This window comes from Octodon degus, unplaced genomic scaffold (assembly GCF_000260255.1).
Source record: "Octodon degus isolate 3935 unplaced genomic scaffold, OctDeg1.0 scaffold00117, whole genome shotgun sequence".
NCBI classification, from domain to species: domain Eukaryota; kingdom Metazoa; phylum Chordata; class Mammalia; order Rodentia; family Octodontidae; genus Octodon; species Octodon degus.
The window spans coordinates 6,863,610-6,878,819 of NW_004524693.1; the positions used below are offsets into that span (position 1 = coordinate 6,863,610).

The 15,210-nt window shown below is 38.6% G+C and overlaps 1 protein-coding gene across 1 annotated transcript in view; it reads left to right on the top strand.

The window, feature by feature from the left end:
* Trpc5 (transient receptor potential cation channel subfamily C member 5) overlaps positions 1–15,210 on the top strand; it is a 166,329-nt gene that overhangs the window by 104,011 nt on the left and 47,108 nt on the right. The window contains exon 6 of the mRNA XM_004640020.1: positions 7,811–8,006. Within this exon, the coding sequence (XP_004640077.1) occupies positions 7,811–8,006 (196 nt within the window). The remainder of the gene's footprint in view (positions 1–7,810; positions 8,007–15,210) is intronic.

A 15,210-nucleotide genomic window follows, 5' to 3' on the forward strand; every position in this document is an offset into this window, starting at 1 on the left:
ATATATCATTGTCTCCTGTCAATCCTAAATCATCTCTACACAGAACTACAACAGTTTCATTTTCTCTTTTCTCTGAACAACCTTTAGAAGTTGTCCTACAAACAACAATTTAGAAGTTTCTTTCTAAATTATCATCTCTCCATGTCACCCCTAGCTTTATGCTTACTGGTATACCTTAATTTTATCCATAAATCCAGTCTGTTCACTATAACACTTAGGGCCTTGGGCAATTGAAATGTACCTTGTCATCCTTTTTTCCAGCTACATAAAAATGTCTTGGCCCTACAGGCCCTGGTCTTATCACATGTCATTTTCTCCTAGTCCATGCTCACTTGGCCAATCTTGCAAACTTTCATCCAGCCTTACTGTTTCTACCAAAGTGTTACCTTCTCTCAATCCTTTTCTTACCCACTCTCAGCTAAAGGTGTCTTCTTTGTTTCCCACGATGTTCTAAGCAGTCATCTATTGCAATAAGCAACCTGTTCCATTTTACGCATTTGTGCATGTCTTTCCCACCAGACTGAGTCTTCCATCTTAATCCACTTTGAACCTATGACCAAGGGGAATAAAATATAAAAGTACTCAAAATGCCTACTGAATAATTCAGGGAAATGATGAATTCCAGTAGCAGAATTCTCTATTTTTAGCTTTTTATTTGAAGATAATTATAAATTTACATGCAGTTATAAAAAATAATTTGCATAGAAAACTATAAATCATTTATCTGATGTTTCCCAGTGGTAATATCTTCCATTAGTATACTATCACAACCAGTAAGTAAACCTTGACAAATCCTGTGATTTTTACTCAAATTCCACCAGTATTACATGCAAGCCATTTTCAAGGATATGGGTGGGCCTGGAGCCAACCTATCTTTAAATGTTTATTTCGCTTGTGCCCCCTAGGATAACTAAAGTTCTCTACCCAGATCTGTCACTCTTTTGGTCCACTCTGTGTTTGCTTTCAGCAAAGCCCTTTTGGGCATTTTGCCTAAGAATAAAGATCTACACTGATTCCTATTATATTTCATCTTGTTAGTTTGAGCCATTTCTTCAATCTGTTGAAATCTTTCTCAGTCTTCATCCTGTCATCCCGTTTATCACCTATCCCTCCAAGTTTTGTGTTAACTGAAAATCTAAGAAGCATGCCATTGATTCTCATTCAGAGCATCGATAAAACTGTCAGACAGTCTTGATCTTCGCTGAGTAAGACATTGGGCAGATATTTAAATACATGATACATATGAAGATTGTAGCATCCATATAAAACTATGTAGTTATTAAAAATACAAGTTTTTTATGTATTGTGATTATAAATATGTATAACTAGATTTAAAGTTATTAGAATCTATAGAAATAGAAAAAATGCAAAACAAAATTAAGGTGGAAGGTTTAACAATATTAATAAAAGATAATATTTACCAAGTGCTTTAGCAAGGCACTATTACAAATAAGGTTTTCATGAATTAACATTTTTAATACTTGGATCATGCCATGAGTTAGATACTTTTATTATTACCCATTTGACTACAGAGGAGAAAACCAAGTTCCAAAGCAATAAAGCAGATGGATGAAAGATAAAAATGATAATACAGAAACACTTAACCTGCTGGAAGGTAAAATAGTTACAAATAGGTAAAGGCTTTCTGAATAAAATGCCAACTGTACAAGAAATGATATCAAGAATCAGTAAATGGAACTATATCAAATTTAAAAGCTTCTGAACAACAAAGGAAAAAACCAACAGCGTGAAGAGATGATCTACAGAATGGGGAAAAAATTGCCCACTGTTCTTCAGATACAGTACTAATATCTAAATATATAAAGATCTCAAAAATTATATTCCCCCAATAAAAGCTTAATCAAAAGTGGACAAATGAATAGACACTTTTCAGAAGAAATACAAATGGCCAATAACTAAATTAAAAATGTTCAATATCTCTGGCTATTGAAGAAAAGAAAATTAAAACAATTCTGAAATACTATTTTACTCCAGAAAAAAAATGGCAGTCATCAAGAAATCAAATAATAACAAATTCTGCTGAGGATCTAGGGGAAATGGAAGCCTTCCACACTGTTGGTAGGAATGTAAGCTGGTACAACCACTATTGGAATCAGTATGGACATTCCTCAAAAAACTAAATACATGCTAAGTGGCAAAATCAGGATGCCAATCCAGGTATACAGACACCTGTCTGCACTTGTATCCAGGGAAATGGGTAGAATCAGATTTGCAAAGGAAAATAAAGTTTGGCATACAAAGTGTCCCTAGCCTTGTACTTATAAAGTTAAAGAAGTCTAAGTGGTGACCTGTCAGGTCACTGTCACCTCCTTCTGAATCCCTGCCATTTATTCACAGGCGCCCTTCAGTGTGCCCTCTCCACCCATCATTCAGCCCACATTTTCTTACCTGGCACACATGCATACAGAGTTCCCATAGAAGGCTTTCGCTTTTGTTCTGACCAGTTGTGGTTTTGTGTTTCTTTATTGTGGTTCTAGAGTTTGGACCCAGGGCTGCTCTTCCACGGAGCTATATTCCCACCTCTTTGTGTGTGTGTGTGTGTGTGTGTGTGTGTGTGTGTGTGTGTGTGTGTGTGTGTTGGGGTTTTGGGGGTTTTTTTGAGACACACTTTCCCTAAACTGGAAGGCTGACCTCAAACTCGTGATCCCCCTCCCTCGGGCTCTGAGATTACAGGTGTGTACCATCATGGCCGGCTCGAAACAGGATTTAAAAGTTCTTATCAGCTGTCTCCAGCATTTCCTCCTAATTTCAGTTTATGTCCTTCCAGCTACTCTTGTCACCAAATGATCCCACTTATTTGTACTTTCCTGGGTTATATGTTTCCCCTGTCAACTTCTGTAGATTTATTCAACCAACATTTATCCAGCAAATCCTGTATACCAGATAAGGAGTATCCAGAGTAAGATGACAGATTCTTCATCCTCAAGAAGTTCATAGTCTAAGGAAGAATAAAAGCAAAAATTACAATAGTAGCCATTTTATTTTTCTAGTGCTGGGGATGAAACCCAGGGCTTCATGCCTGCTAGGAAAGCGCTTGACTATGAAGCCATGTCTCCAGCTTCAATAGCTGCCATCTTTCATGCTTACCAAATGCCAAGTATTTTACATGCAGCATCTCACAGGATAGAGTGAGGTGATTAAATGCGTGGGCTCCGAAGTAAAAAGAGCTGGAAACAACCCTCTCTGAGCCTGGCATGGTGAGCATTCCTGTAACTCTCGCACTCTGGAAGGCTGAAACAAGAGGATCTCATTTTACACATGGGCAACTTAATGACTCGAGGAGACCCTGTCTCAAAATTAAAAAAAAAAAAATCTTGCGGTATAGCTCAATGTGAAGGATGTGTGTTCAATTTCTATTACTGGAAACAAAAAACCCTCCCTCTGCCAATTCCTGCTTTATGGCCACTGTATGTATCACTTTTTTATGTGAATAATGAAAGAATAATAATAGCCAGTTCACAGGGTCCTCAGCAAGTAATATAGAAAAACTTAGTAAGATGTTGGCATAAAGTAAGAAGATAATAAATGTAAGCAGCTAGTGTTTTTTCTGCCAGTAACCACTTTGGGGCTTAGGAAACTTGAAGTTTAAGTGGTTCTGTAACTTTCCCAAAGTCCTACCGCAGTTAATGGGTGGAGTGGTATAATGCTTGCTCTTATCCACTACCCGCTACTGCATCTACAGCATGACATGTGCCTTTAAGGAAGAAGACTGGAGTACAACAGGAATAGAAGAGGAACACTTAACCCAGTCTTTTCAGAAAGGAGTTAAGACAGGCTCCTAGAGGAGATGAGGTTCAGCTCTTGAGAAATCAAACAAGAACTGGGCTGAAAAGCAATAGGGTAAGACAGATGTAGCGGCTACAGCCAAGTGGAGTCACTTTATCCCCAGGTAGAAACTTGTCAAAAGCATGATGAACTGAGGAGAAGCAGGTCCCAGGAATTGCATACGGGTATGGATGGACAGAAAGGGCTGGCCATGCCTTTGCTCCACTGGGCTATCAAAAGGCACTTCATAGACATAGGACGATGTCACTTCCTTCTCCCAGGGAGTCTTTCTTTTCCAGTTTGCGCTTCAGTTCTGTACTTACCTGAATTGGGCCCAGAAGAGCAAATTCTGGTTGCTATATTCCTTCCTTTTGAAAGATTAATTCTTTCTGGCAAATATGAGGATTTCAGCAATGTCCAGGGGACTGCACTTCCCATCTCTGTCTTCCATTCCCCTCTTTGGCTTTGTAATCTATTTACAGAGTCTCCCAATATGGGGGAGCTCTGCCTCAGCCACCTGGTGTGGATTTCTCTTCTATACTTTCTTCTTGAATCCTCGTATCTTCAGTCTGTGCCCCTCCTTGTGCTAGCAAGTTCAATATGTTTGTTTACTCCCTATTAAGTAAAAATGGGCTGGTTATTTTCTCTGCCATAATCTCCTCTATATTCAAATGCTATTATTTAGCTGTTAGAATTCTAGGGTTTGGTCAATAAGTATTTACACTGCTGTGATGCACCCAGCCACCTAGAAATGCCATCCCCTCATGGTGGACCATTCCTGTGAATTCCACTGAATCTGGAGGCCATCGAGCCTCCCAAATTTTACTCGAGCATACCTTTCAGCAGCCAGCTTCTCCTAGTGACCAGCTCACACTGTGACATTTTGTGCACCATATTGAAGGCATTCTCTACTAGCTCCCAAAACTGAGGAACAATCTTTCTCACCACCATCCTTTGTTCCCTCTTGTACAACAATGTCCATAGGAGCTCTTTAACTAGAACGGAGGGCAGATTTTATAATGCCTGGTCTTTCACTTTTAAGGCATCTTTATGTCAGTCAGTGGAACAACTAGCAGTACCCTCCACATTAGAGTGTTAATCACTGTTATTTTAATTGTTGCAGATGTGGAGAGTGAGGGAATGTGACATTATCCATTCAGGAAAAGCAACCAATTCAGGAAGACACTACCAACACAGTAATTGACAGATTTGCTTTGTTTGTGGTCTTGTTGTCTGGCATGCAATCAACAAACATTTATTAAATACTTCCAACTTCCAGGAACCCTGGTGCTTCAGAATGCCATTTGTATTTGCCGCAGCTGCTTTCTGTTTTTCCGAACCACAGCTGCTGCAGCTTCTGTCATCTAGCTTTTGCGCTATTTCCAATGCCATTGCTGACCTCCAGCCTATTCCCTGACTTCTGATATCTAGTGGATGCCACCTGGTGCTGGCTGTGGCTTCCTAGCAGGACAAGATTCTTGAGCCCCATATCTTCCCCACTTTTTGACCCTCTGTTAGCCTCTGTGGGGCTCTGGCCCTGACTGGTGGAGTGTCCTGGAAACTCCAATCTTGTGATGAATATCAGTTGCTATATATCCAGGTTCTTATGCCCTGGCCACTGAACTCCAGACTCTCATCTTACTGTTGATTATCAAATACTTAATCAATTGACATTAAATAAAAATAAATTGCTAGAAGTAGATAGGAGGATAGTGGCTATCAGAGTCTAAGGAGAGTGGCAGGAAAAAGGAGAGGTTGGTTAATGGGTATAATGCTACAGTTAAATAGAAGCCAGAGGCTTCGATGTGCTACTGCATAGTAGAGTGACTATAGACAACAATAACTTACTGCACATTTCTCACCAAGTAAAAGAGGAGATTTTGAATGTGTCACCACAAAAAATAATAAATGTTTGAAGGACTAAACATGCTAATTGCCATGATCTGATCATTATAGTATACATATGTATCACAAGTTCACATTTTACTCCATGAATTTGTACAATTATTGTGTGTCAATTGAAAATAAAACCAGATGGAAAGAAATGAGACTTTAAAAAAAACAAATTTATTAAGCTACGGATGCAGTTCAGTGGTGATATAGTGTACACACACACACACACACACACACACACACAACCAAATTTCTTCGCTCTAGGCTAGCACAGAAGCAATGTGATATGGAAAGAATGACAGAAGTTATCTACAACAGGCAGCCCTAAAGGAAGCCCCTGAATGTCGGGCCAGCGCCAAGCACAGTCTTCATCTGAGTGAACTAATTCACCACACAGTCTACTGCCTGTTCAGTGGCGAATGCAGTGAATATTCTCACTTTAATCTAGTGATAATAGTAATATAGTAGTTGACACATATTCACTCAGCTATTCAATAAATATTACTGGGTACCTCTTATGTAGTAACTACCTGGTATCTATGTGTCTCCATCCTCTTAAAAGTTTACATTTTAGTGGAGAACAAAAAACATGTGAATACAATACCTAATATAATTTTTAAATGTTATAAAGAAAATTAAACAGAATCATGGAATGGCGAATAACTGATGGAGCTATTTTTAAGTAGAGTGAGTGCAAAGGAAACACTCTCTGAAAACATGGCATTTCAGCTAAGATCTTCATGGTGATAAGGGGTTTGCCATGCAAAGATCTGGGAAAGCCCACTCCCAGACAGAAGGAATTTAAAAACACTTCACACTCATGTCCCTAACAAACCCAAGCAACTATGCCTCTCAAAACACATTTGTATTATTAAAAACAGTACATGTGGTAGGCATTACAATCCCAGCCTGTACTGGAAATTGCTGTCCTATGATGGGTATGAATTGCCATAATCCCAGCATTTTGGGAGACTGATACAGGAAGATGGCCAGTTCAATTCCTATCTGAGCAACTTTGTGAGATCCTGTCTCAAAATAAAAATTTAAAAAGGGTGGGGATGTAGCTCAGTGGGAGGGTTGCCCTTTTACTGAAGATAAAGTGTACCTACTCTTAACATTTCTTGTGTTCTGCACCTCTTCTGTGTATTTGGAAAATAGTTTATTATAGCCCCTCAAGAACTGAGGATTTTGTTGCTGTCTTTTATTTAGCACAGATTTTGAATACAAGGCAAAAGAAACCCTAGACATCAAACACATATTGTTGCAAATTTGCATGTTTGGGCATGAGGACAAAGGCAGGAAAGAATAATTTGTATAGTTGTCTAACACAGACTAATGTAGTTTCAGGTGGTCAGGCAGACTTGACTTGGAGCTCTGGCTCAGTGCTTACCAACTGGGTGTCCTTTAGCAAGTCATCTGTTCCTCATCAGTAACAATTAAGTTTTATAAGGATCTCAAATACAACTGGATGTCAAAGTGCCTAATGTGTTTATATATAATAAATTCTCAATAATATTTAATATATCTCATTAATAATAGCAAAGTGTCCATCTAAGAATCCTCAAGCTCCTCCACTGAGCTCATCATCATTTCAGCCCTAAGAAACCCATAAAATAAGTGTTAGAAATGGGAATTTGTCATGAGGTACAGGGTATATTTAGCATGTATAACATCCTAGGTTGAAGCTTCCAGCACCTAAAAATTTTAAAAGGGCAATTTGCTCTCATATTCACTCAGCTAGCAAGTATCAGAGCTGAATTTTAACTCAATTCAATGTAATCCAAGCACCATACTCTTAGCCACTCCATTTACTGCCTCTGCATAATTATAAAGTAGTAGATCACATGATCTAAAGCACAAAGAGGGTGTTGGTTGAACAAGAAGCTCTTGAAACACACCTGAAAGCTTTTAGGCTCTGTGTAGGCTCAGAGGAGGGAGGTGGTATTCTAGGCAGAAGAGCAAACTGTAGGACACAAGTGGGAGCAAACTGAGCTGGCTTTCAGTTGTGTTAGGAACAAGATCATTAGGCTACCTACTACAAATCTGATGGTCCCATACATATCCCCCTCAGGCCTGCCCTCTTTCTTGCTCTTGCTAGGAATTAATTAATATGCTGGTTGATCTCTTTTAGGCTCTTTGAAACCCTCCAGTCACTCTTTTGGTCTGTATTTGGCCTTCTAAATCTCTATGTCACCAATGTGAAAGCGAGACATGAGTTCACTGAGTTTGTGGGAGCTACGATGTTTGGGACATACAATGTCATCTCCCTGGTGGTGCTGCTGAACATGCTGATTGCCATGATGAACAACTCCTACCAGCTCATTGCAGTGAGTAACTTTACTCTTTTTTTTAATTGAACTCAGAGCCTTTGCACAGCCCTGGCCCATTTTATTTTATTTTTTTTTTTTTCATAACCGGGGATTGAACTCAGGCCCTTGCACTTACCAGGCAAGTGCTTATTCTACTGAGCTATCTCCCCAGCCCCCTTATTCTTTATTTTGAGACAGGGGTTCACTAAGTAACTAAATTGCTCAGGCTGGGTTTGAACTTACAATCCTCCTGAGTTAGCCTCCCAGAGTCTAAATTACAAGTATGTGTCACTATGCCCTGCTTAGTAGCTTAGCTTTAAAGGAGTATTTCTCTCCATTTTAGGAGGTCATACAGTGCCATGGAGCCCATAGCAATACCAATGAAAGTCTTTCTGTCTCAATTGATTTATATTAGTTTTTTCAGTTGTTAGACTCACTTCCTTCTTTCCAACACAATTTATCTTTTGACTCATGTCTATTACAGTGATGAAGCTTTTAGAGCTTTCCATAATTACAAACATCCTGCTGCAGCATGCATGCCCTAGGTTCACCACCACTGATTCTCAGTAACCTAAACTAGGATGTGCCTGCTAATAAGACTTTCTTGCTATCTGTTGGAAATGTTTTTAACATCTTTGAGTATGGTTTCATGCCCCAGTAAAGAAAGCTCAGGGGTTACGTGTATAATCAGCTGCCAATGTGCACCTCACTCATCCCTAGGTGAATCCAGCTAATGCATTTCTCTATGTAAGGGAGCCTTATCTCCCTATTTATAGCAACATCTTCCAAATGGAGAATTCCACTGACAAGGATGATCTCAGAAAGAGAGGTTGGTTTAATTTGTTTTTTGATCAAGCATATAAGAGTAACTTCATCCCACTGTGAGGTGCACTTAGGTAGATTTCACTGATGATTTTTAAAAACCATCATGTTATCATGTCAGTCAGAGATGGTTATGACTGTAGATTACAAACAGTGAAAGTAGAGGATATGTGATCAGTTCAGACCCTATGTTGGATTTTGATGAAAACGTTAGATATTTTTTATAATGTATAATCTGCCTATCATTTCTAGAAATGGTTCATTAACAAAGGAGTTATCTGAAGTCTACCTTAGCTGGATATCACTGAATTGGTATATTTAGTGATATTATTAAAGTTGAAATGCTAGCTCACCTCCATCAGTCAGTCTGTTGCTAAAAGTGCTACAATACTGAAGGCATATGATAAAATATATGAGTCTTTTTTGATATTAATTTTATTGATTAACAAATAGCAATGAGACAGTTTAAAAACAGGTTAGTAGGACAGTTATAATAGTTAATACATTGCATATTGTTGTCTTTCTAGTAGTTATTCATAGTACAAGATGCAGACATGATATCTTGTCTAAATACTATTAGTTAGGGGGCCTGCCCCTTAGCTCAGCTCTTTAAGTGGTTGCTTCAACAAAGCAATCAGGCTCAGGTTGCTGTGGTTCGATCCCCACAACTCAAGCCAGGCAAACCTGCCCTGAAGGCATTCGGAGCAAAAAATAAAAAACCTTAAACACTATTAGTTCAAAACTTTCTTCTCATTGAACTAAGAGAAAGTAGCTGTGTATCTATGCTATTTTGTATATACAGATATATATTTTTTTCACTACAAAAGTAAGGTCAAGGACAGATAGTGAGGTTAAACCCAACTGCATATGTTGTACGGTAATAATAAGCTTTTCTTTTGGAGGGTTAACAACTTAAGTTAGCACACCAAAAATTAGAAAAATAGAATGGCTGCAAGGGCAGCCAACATTTTGATCCTAGCTTTTCAAGGTCAGTGAAAACTCAGGACATAGGAGAACCTATACTGTAACATCATGTAATTCAGTTGTGTCTCAAATTTTCTGATCAAGGGGATTATGGGGCCACAGAGCAACATGATTGATGCCATAGAGTGTGCCTAAGGAGAGTCACATGGAAAGAAAACATTCTTTCAGGGTTTTACAGAGAGCAAATTGGTCAAGTAATGGTCATGACTCATCCACATGGCTGACACTGACAAAGGATCTACAAAGTGCAGTCCAGGGCTACAGGATAAATCCTGAAGGTGCTTGACTGACCTTATCAGATACAAAAGTTACATTTCTTGTTATATAGGTATTGCTTTATCTTGGTCTTTTTTTTTCATCTTGGTCTTGGTCATCCAGCAGAAAAGTATAAAAACGAGGTATATAACGTAAAACCATATTAATATGCTAAGCTTTGAAAGGCTCAAGTCAACACCTTCTGCGGATAACCCACCAATATTGTGAACTGCTGGACTATGTTGGATTGTTTTGCTGAATTCACGTACCTATAGTATTTAGACGCCAATGGAATACCCATCTCTGACAGGACTAAACAAAAAAAGGGGAAACAAAGGAAAGACCATTGTGTATTTGTATATACAGAATAGTTAGGATAGATATACAGCTACTTTCACTTAATTCAATGAGAAGAAAGATTTTTACTAATAGTGTTTGGACAGGATATCCTGTCTGCCTCTTGTACTATGGATAACCACTAAGAAGCTAACAATATACAATGTATTAATTATTGAAACTGTCCTATTAATCAGTTTTGAAATTGTAAAAAAAAAGAATTTTGTAACATTACATATTTCATAATAAAAATTTTATAATAATAAAAAGTAAGGTCAAGGACAGCCTGAAGTACATAATGAAACCCTGTGTCAAAAAAAAAAAGACTCAGATAGATGACAAAAGATCTATCTGAGTCTTTTTGATATGTGGTTTCATTACGCGGTTCAGGCTGTCCTTGAACTTACTATGTAGTCCAGGCTGGCCACAAACTCACAGTGAGTCCCCTGTCTCAGCCTCCTGAGTTCTGACATCACAGGCAAGTATCACCACGTCTAGCTTAAAGACTTGAGTATAGATGTTTGCTCCAAGATGTTGTCTCAGATTTGATTGGCCACAATGAGTTATCTACCTTTCAGAGGAAAAAAGCTTAAATTGTTGGACACACACAGAGTACATATTTCTAGAATATCATTGCTAATCGTGAAAATCTGTACTACATTTTCACTAAATTAGTACCAAAGAAGAATAGATACACATTTCTTTAGATTTTTATTTTTTGGAAGTACTTTTTATAGTTTGGATTTGAAATATCTCTCAAAACTCACATATTAAAGGCTTGGTCCCTATCCCATGGTGATACTGGAAGATGGAAGAACCTTTAACAAGTAGGGACTAATGGGAGAAAGTTAGGTCATGGGCCATGTCCTTTAAGGGTATTGTGGCACCCTGTTCCATTGCTTCTGCTCTCTTTGCTTCTTAACTGTTATGAGGTGAACAAGTTTCCTTGTTATAGACTCCTGTTATGATGTTGTATACCACCAAAGGTCAAAAGCCATAGGATCAAGCAACCATGGACTTAAACCTCTGAAACCACAAGCCAAAATTATAATTTTTCTCCTTCATAAATTGATTTTTCTCAGGTATTTTGTAACAGTGAAGAAAGGTTAACTAACATCAGTAGATTTATAGAATTTCTGTCATTGGAGAGTTTAAAATGTGTTTGGAGAGTTATTGCATGTGTTTGTCTACTTGAAGGGGTTAGATCCTACGTGCTTAGGTGATAGAAAAGGAAAGGAATATAGCAGAAAAAATACAAGCTTAAAATCCAAATCGTAATTCTCTTTTTAGCATTCATGACAAAATGACGTTTGTTGGGTACTTACTTTCCCTTTTTGGTCTTCCATTTCTTCATCCCAAATATTAGAGAGTAGAAATTAATTGTCTTTAATAATCTTGCCAGATATATGAGTGTGTGTGTGTCTACAGATGAGCAAGATAGACCTTCAAGGTCCTTTCCAGATCTGAAATTCTGTTCACATGTGATGTGTTTGAAATGGAGTACAACTCCATTTTGTTCTCTCTCACTTGTTTTCTCTCTTTTTCATTCAAACTCAAGTAAACTGGAACCTCTAAAATAATCTGTGCTTATTTGTAGACTGCTTCTAGAAGGGGACAAAGGCAGGCATGGAAACTCAGGGGTTGGTTTTTCCACTTCTACTAAAGATGGCAATAATCATGCTAGGGTACTTGTAGTTTCGTCACTGTGTATTTGGCTATTGATTGATCCTAATGACAGTAGGAAAAAAAAAAACTTTCTTAGCACCTAATGCAAAGATATTGTATAGCCCAGTGAGTTCAGCAGTCTCTCTAGGAATCTTGGAATGCATCAGCTCTAGCCTTCCTGTTATCACCTGCTGGTGGTAGCTTTTGTTTTAATAGCACCTGCTGCATCTGAAGAATACACCTTAGCTCCTGTCTGCCAGAAGACAGCCTGGAGTAGATGGCCTGAGTATGGTGTATACCATCTTGCATATCTGTATCCAGCCAAAAATTGTGACTACTATGTGCTGTTTTGCAATTTCCCAGGATAATACCGTTACCATTTGGAAATGAATCAAATGGGATGCTGATATTGGGCATCTGGTTCCAAAAATATCTGGATCTGCTTAAATGGTAAAGTAGATCTACTTTCATTGGCAATATCTCTACTTTGGTAGCAAATACAAATTTTAACATGGCCCTAATATGGAGGAAAGACTACAAAGACAGAAAGCACTGAAAACAAAATTTCCCTCCTTCAAAGGAATCACAGGCTGGTGTGGTCTAGGAGAAACTCAGTTGTCAGTGTGCCTGAACATGAATCTATTCAGTGTACATTCTTCTTTAGAGCTCAACAGGTAATACTAATACTTTGAAAGTGAGAGCTCTTCATCAGTTTTCCAGGTAGGGTTCAGAGATGCTAGTGATGTATATGTAGAACCTTGTAACAATTTGTATTTCTATGCTACCTGAGGCTCTGTTTCAGTGGTGTGTAGAGTTATATTCAAGATATGATGTCCTAGGATAAAGAGGTCTCAGGACATTTGGGGTTCTCCAGTCACCTTGGTAACTTCCCTCCATAGTGCTGGCTAGATTCTATTTAAACCCACTCTAAAAGTATGCACCCCTGCATGTGCAATATACTTAAGAAACACTCAGATTAAAATCCATTCCAATGGTCAAAACAAAACAAAAAAAAGATATGGTGAAGCTAGGATCACTCCAGGCCCGTGTTCTGTGTTCTAAGCCAGTATCAGCAGGTAAAGTAGGACATACTATATTATTATTATTATTATTATTATTATTATTAATTTTTTGAAATGAATAATTCATTAACCCTTTATCTCTCCCTTGAGTTGTTCATTATCCTCTGCGACAATTCTTTCAACACAACCACCTGTGACTATTATTCTTAATATATACACATAAATTATATCAAGCAAAACTGCTCTTGATGTAGTTCTAATCAGATTCATTCAATACAAAATATTAAATGGGAGAGATGGACGAGTCCCACAAAGCTCATTTGCCTTAGGTCTCCTTTCTAATCTCTCTCTCACTCACAAGGGACATCCTTTTACCTGAGATTGAATGTCACAAAACATGGGGACCAGGATGGCCTGTAATCAAGCCTCATTCAGAAATTTAATAAAATCCTTAGAGGGCTGGCTAAATACCTCAGCAGGTTAAAGCACCTGCAAGCAGACAAAGGGGCCTGGGGTTCGATCCCCAGGCCTGCACTAAGATGACAATTGAGACTGGGCATGGTGACGCACGCCTGTAATCCCAGCTCTGGGGAGGTTGTAAACAGGTGGATCACTACAAGTCCGATCTAGTAGTGAGACCTTGAACACCCTGTAGACCCTTTCCTAAAATACAGAACAAAAAAAGAATCCTTGGGGCTTGCAAGATAACTCAGTGAACTAAGCTCCTGCTTAGGAAAGAGAAGGGACCAGGATTTGATCCTTGGCACTAAGACTGGGCGTGTTGGCGCACGCCTGTAATCTCAGTGGCGGGGAGGCTGAAAACAGGAGAATCACTAGGAGTCTGAGCTGCATAGTAGGAACCTGTACCAAATACATAGGAAAAAAAAACCTTGGCTTCACTGGCTGCAGTGTGATGTCCACGCTAATGTAGTCAATGAGTAAACAGCATGTGTCTCACTGAGTCACAGCTGCTACATGGCTTGAGGACAGCATAGGACTGGTTCTCTCCCTCACGGTGGCAGCATTTGGAAGTTCAGACGATGAATGAACTTTCACACTGCAGAAAATAGCCATGCAAATAACACATTCATTCAAACAAAGTTGACGCTCCACTGGGGTGCCAAGAAGGGCAGGTGGTCTCGCCACCCACCTCGTCATATAGGACCAGCCTCAGATTCTCAAAGCTCAGAGAAAAAGGCAGCAAATCACACACTGCAATATTATTTTTATTCTCTAGCCAGGATTGATAACCAACTGCTATACACTGATAAGGGTGCCCAGTTGTTAAAATATTAGAAATCGTTCCACATCAGTTGGAACTGGGTGTTCTACTCTGGGTGTTCTCTGTGGCAGCCCCTCAGACCCTCCACAAACTCAAAAACAAAAGCAACACCTGGAACAGCAGATAGTATCCAGGATCCTGCTCCAGTATTATAGCTGGCATACATTTTGATTGATTGGCTTCTTAAATAGTCACTGTAATAGGAAGAACCCTAAAATTCTCCCCCTAGATTTTCTACCCTACTCACAAGAACTATGAATATGTTGAAATGTCATACTTCTGAGGATGTTATATGTCATGGCCCTCAGGATTTTGCAGATATATTAAGGTTACTAATCATGGAGACTATCTAGGTGGGCCTAATCCAATCAATCACAAGAATCCTTTAAAAGCACTTTTCTATAAATGGTGGTGGAAGAGGATATTAGAGCTCTCACCACATTGAGGTCTTACTGTTGGCTTGAAGAGGAAGGGAGCCATGTAGTAGGCAATCAGGAACCTCTAAGAGATGTGACTGGCTCCTATTAATAGCCTTCAAGACAGAGTAAATGTGGGTACTATAATTACACAGAAATGAATTCTTTTTCTTCCATAATTTTATTGAGAAACAAATAGCAATGTGACAGTTTCAAACCAAATTGTAGGACAGCTTCAATAATTAACACATTGCATACATTCTTCCTAGTGGTTAATTGCTGTACAAGATGAGGACATGCTATCCAATTACAAACACTATTAGAACAAATCCCTCTATTTATTAAGAGAATGTAACTATATATCTATCCTAACCACTTTGAATACACAGATACAAAATGGACATTAATCTGTATCCTTTTTTTGTTAAGTTCCATTATTT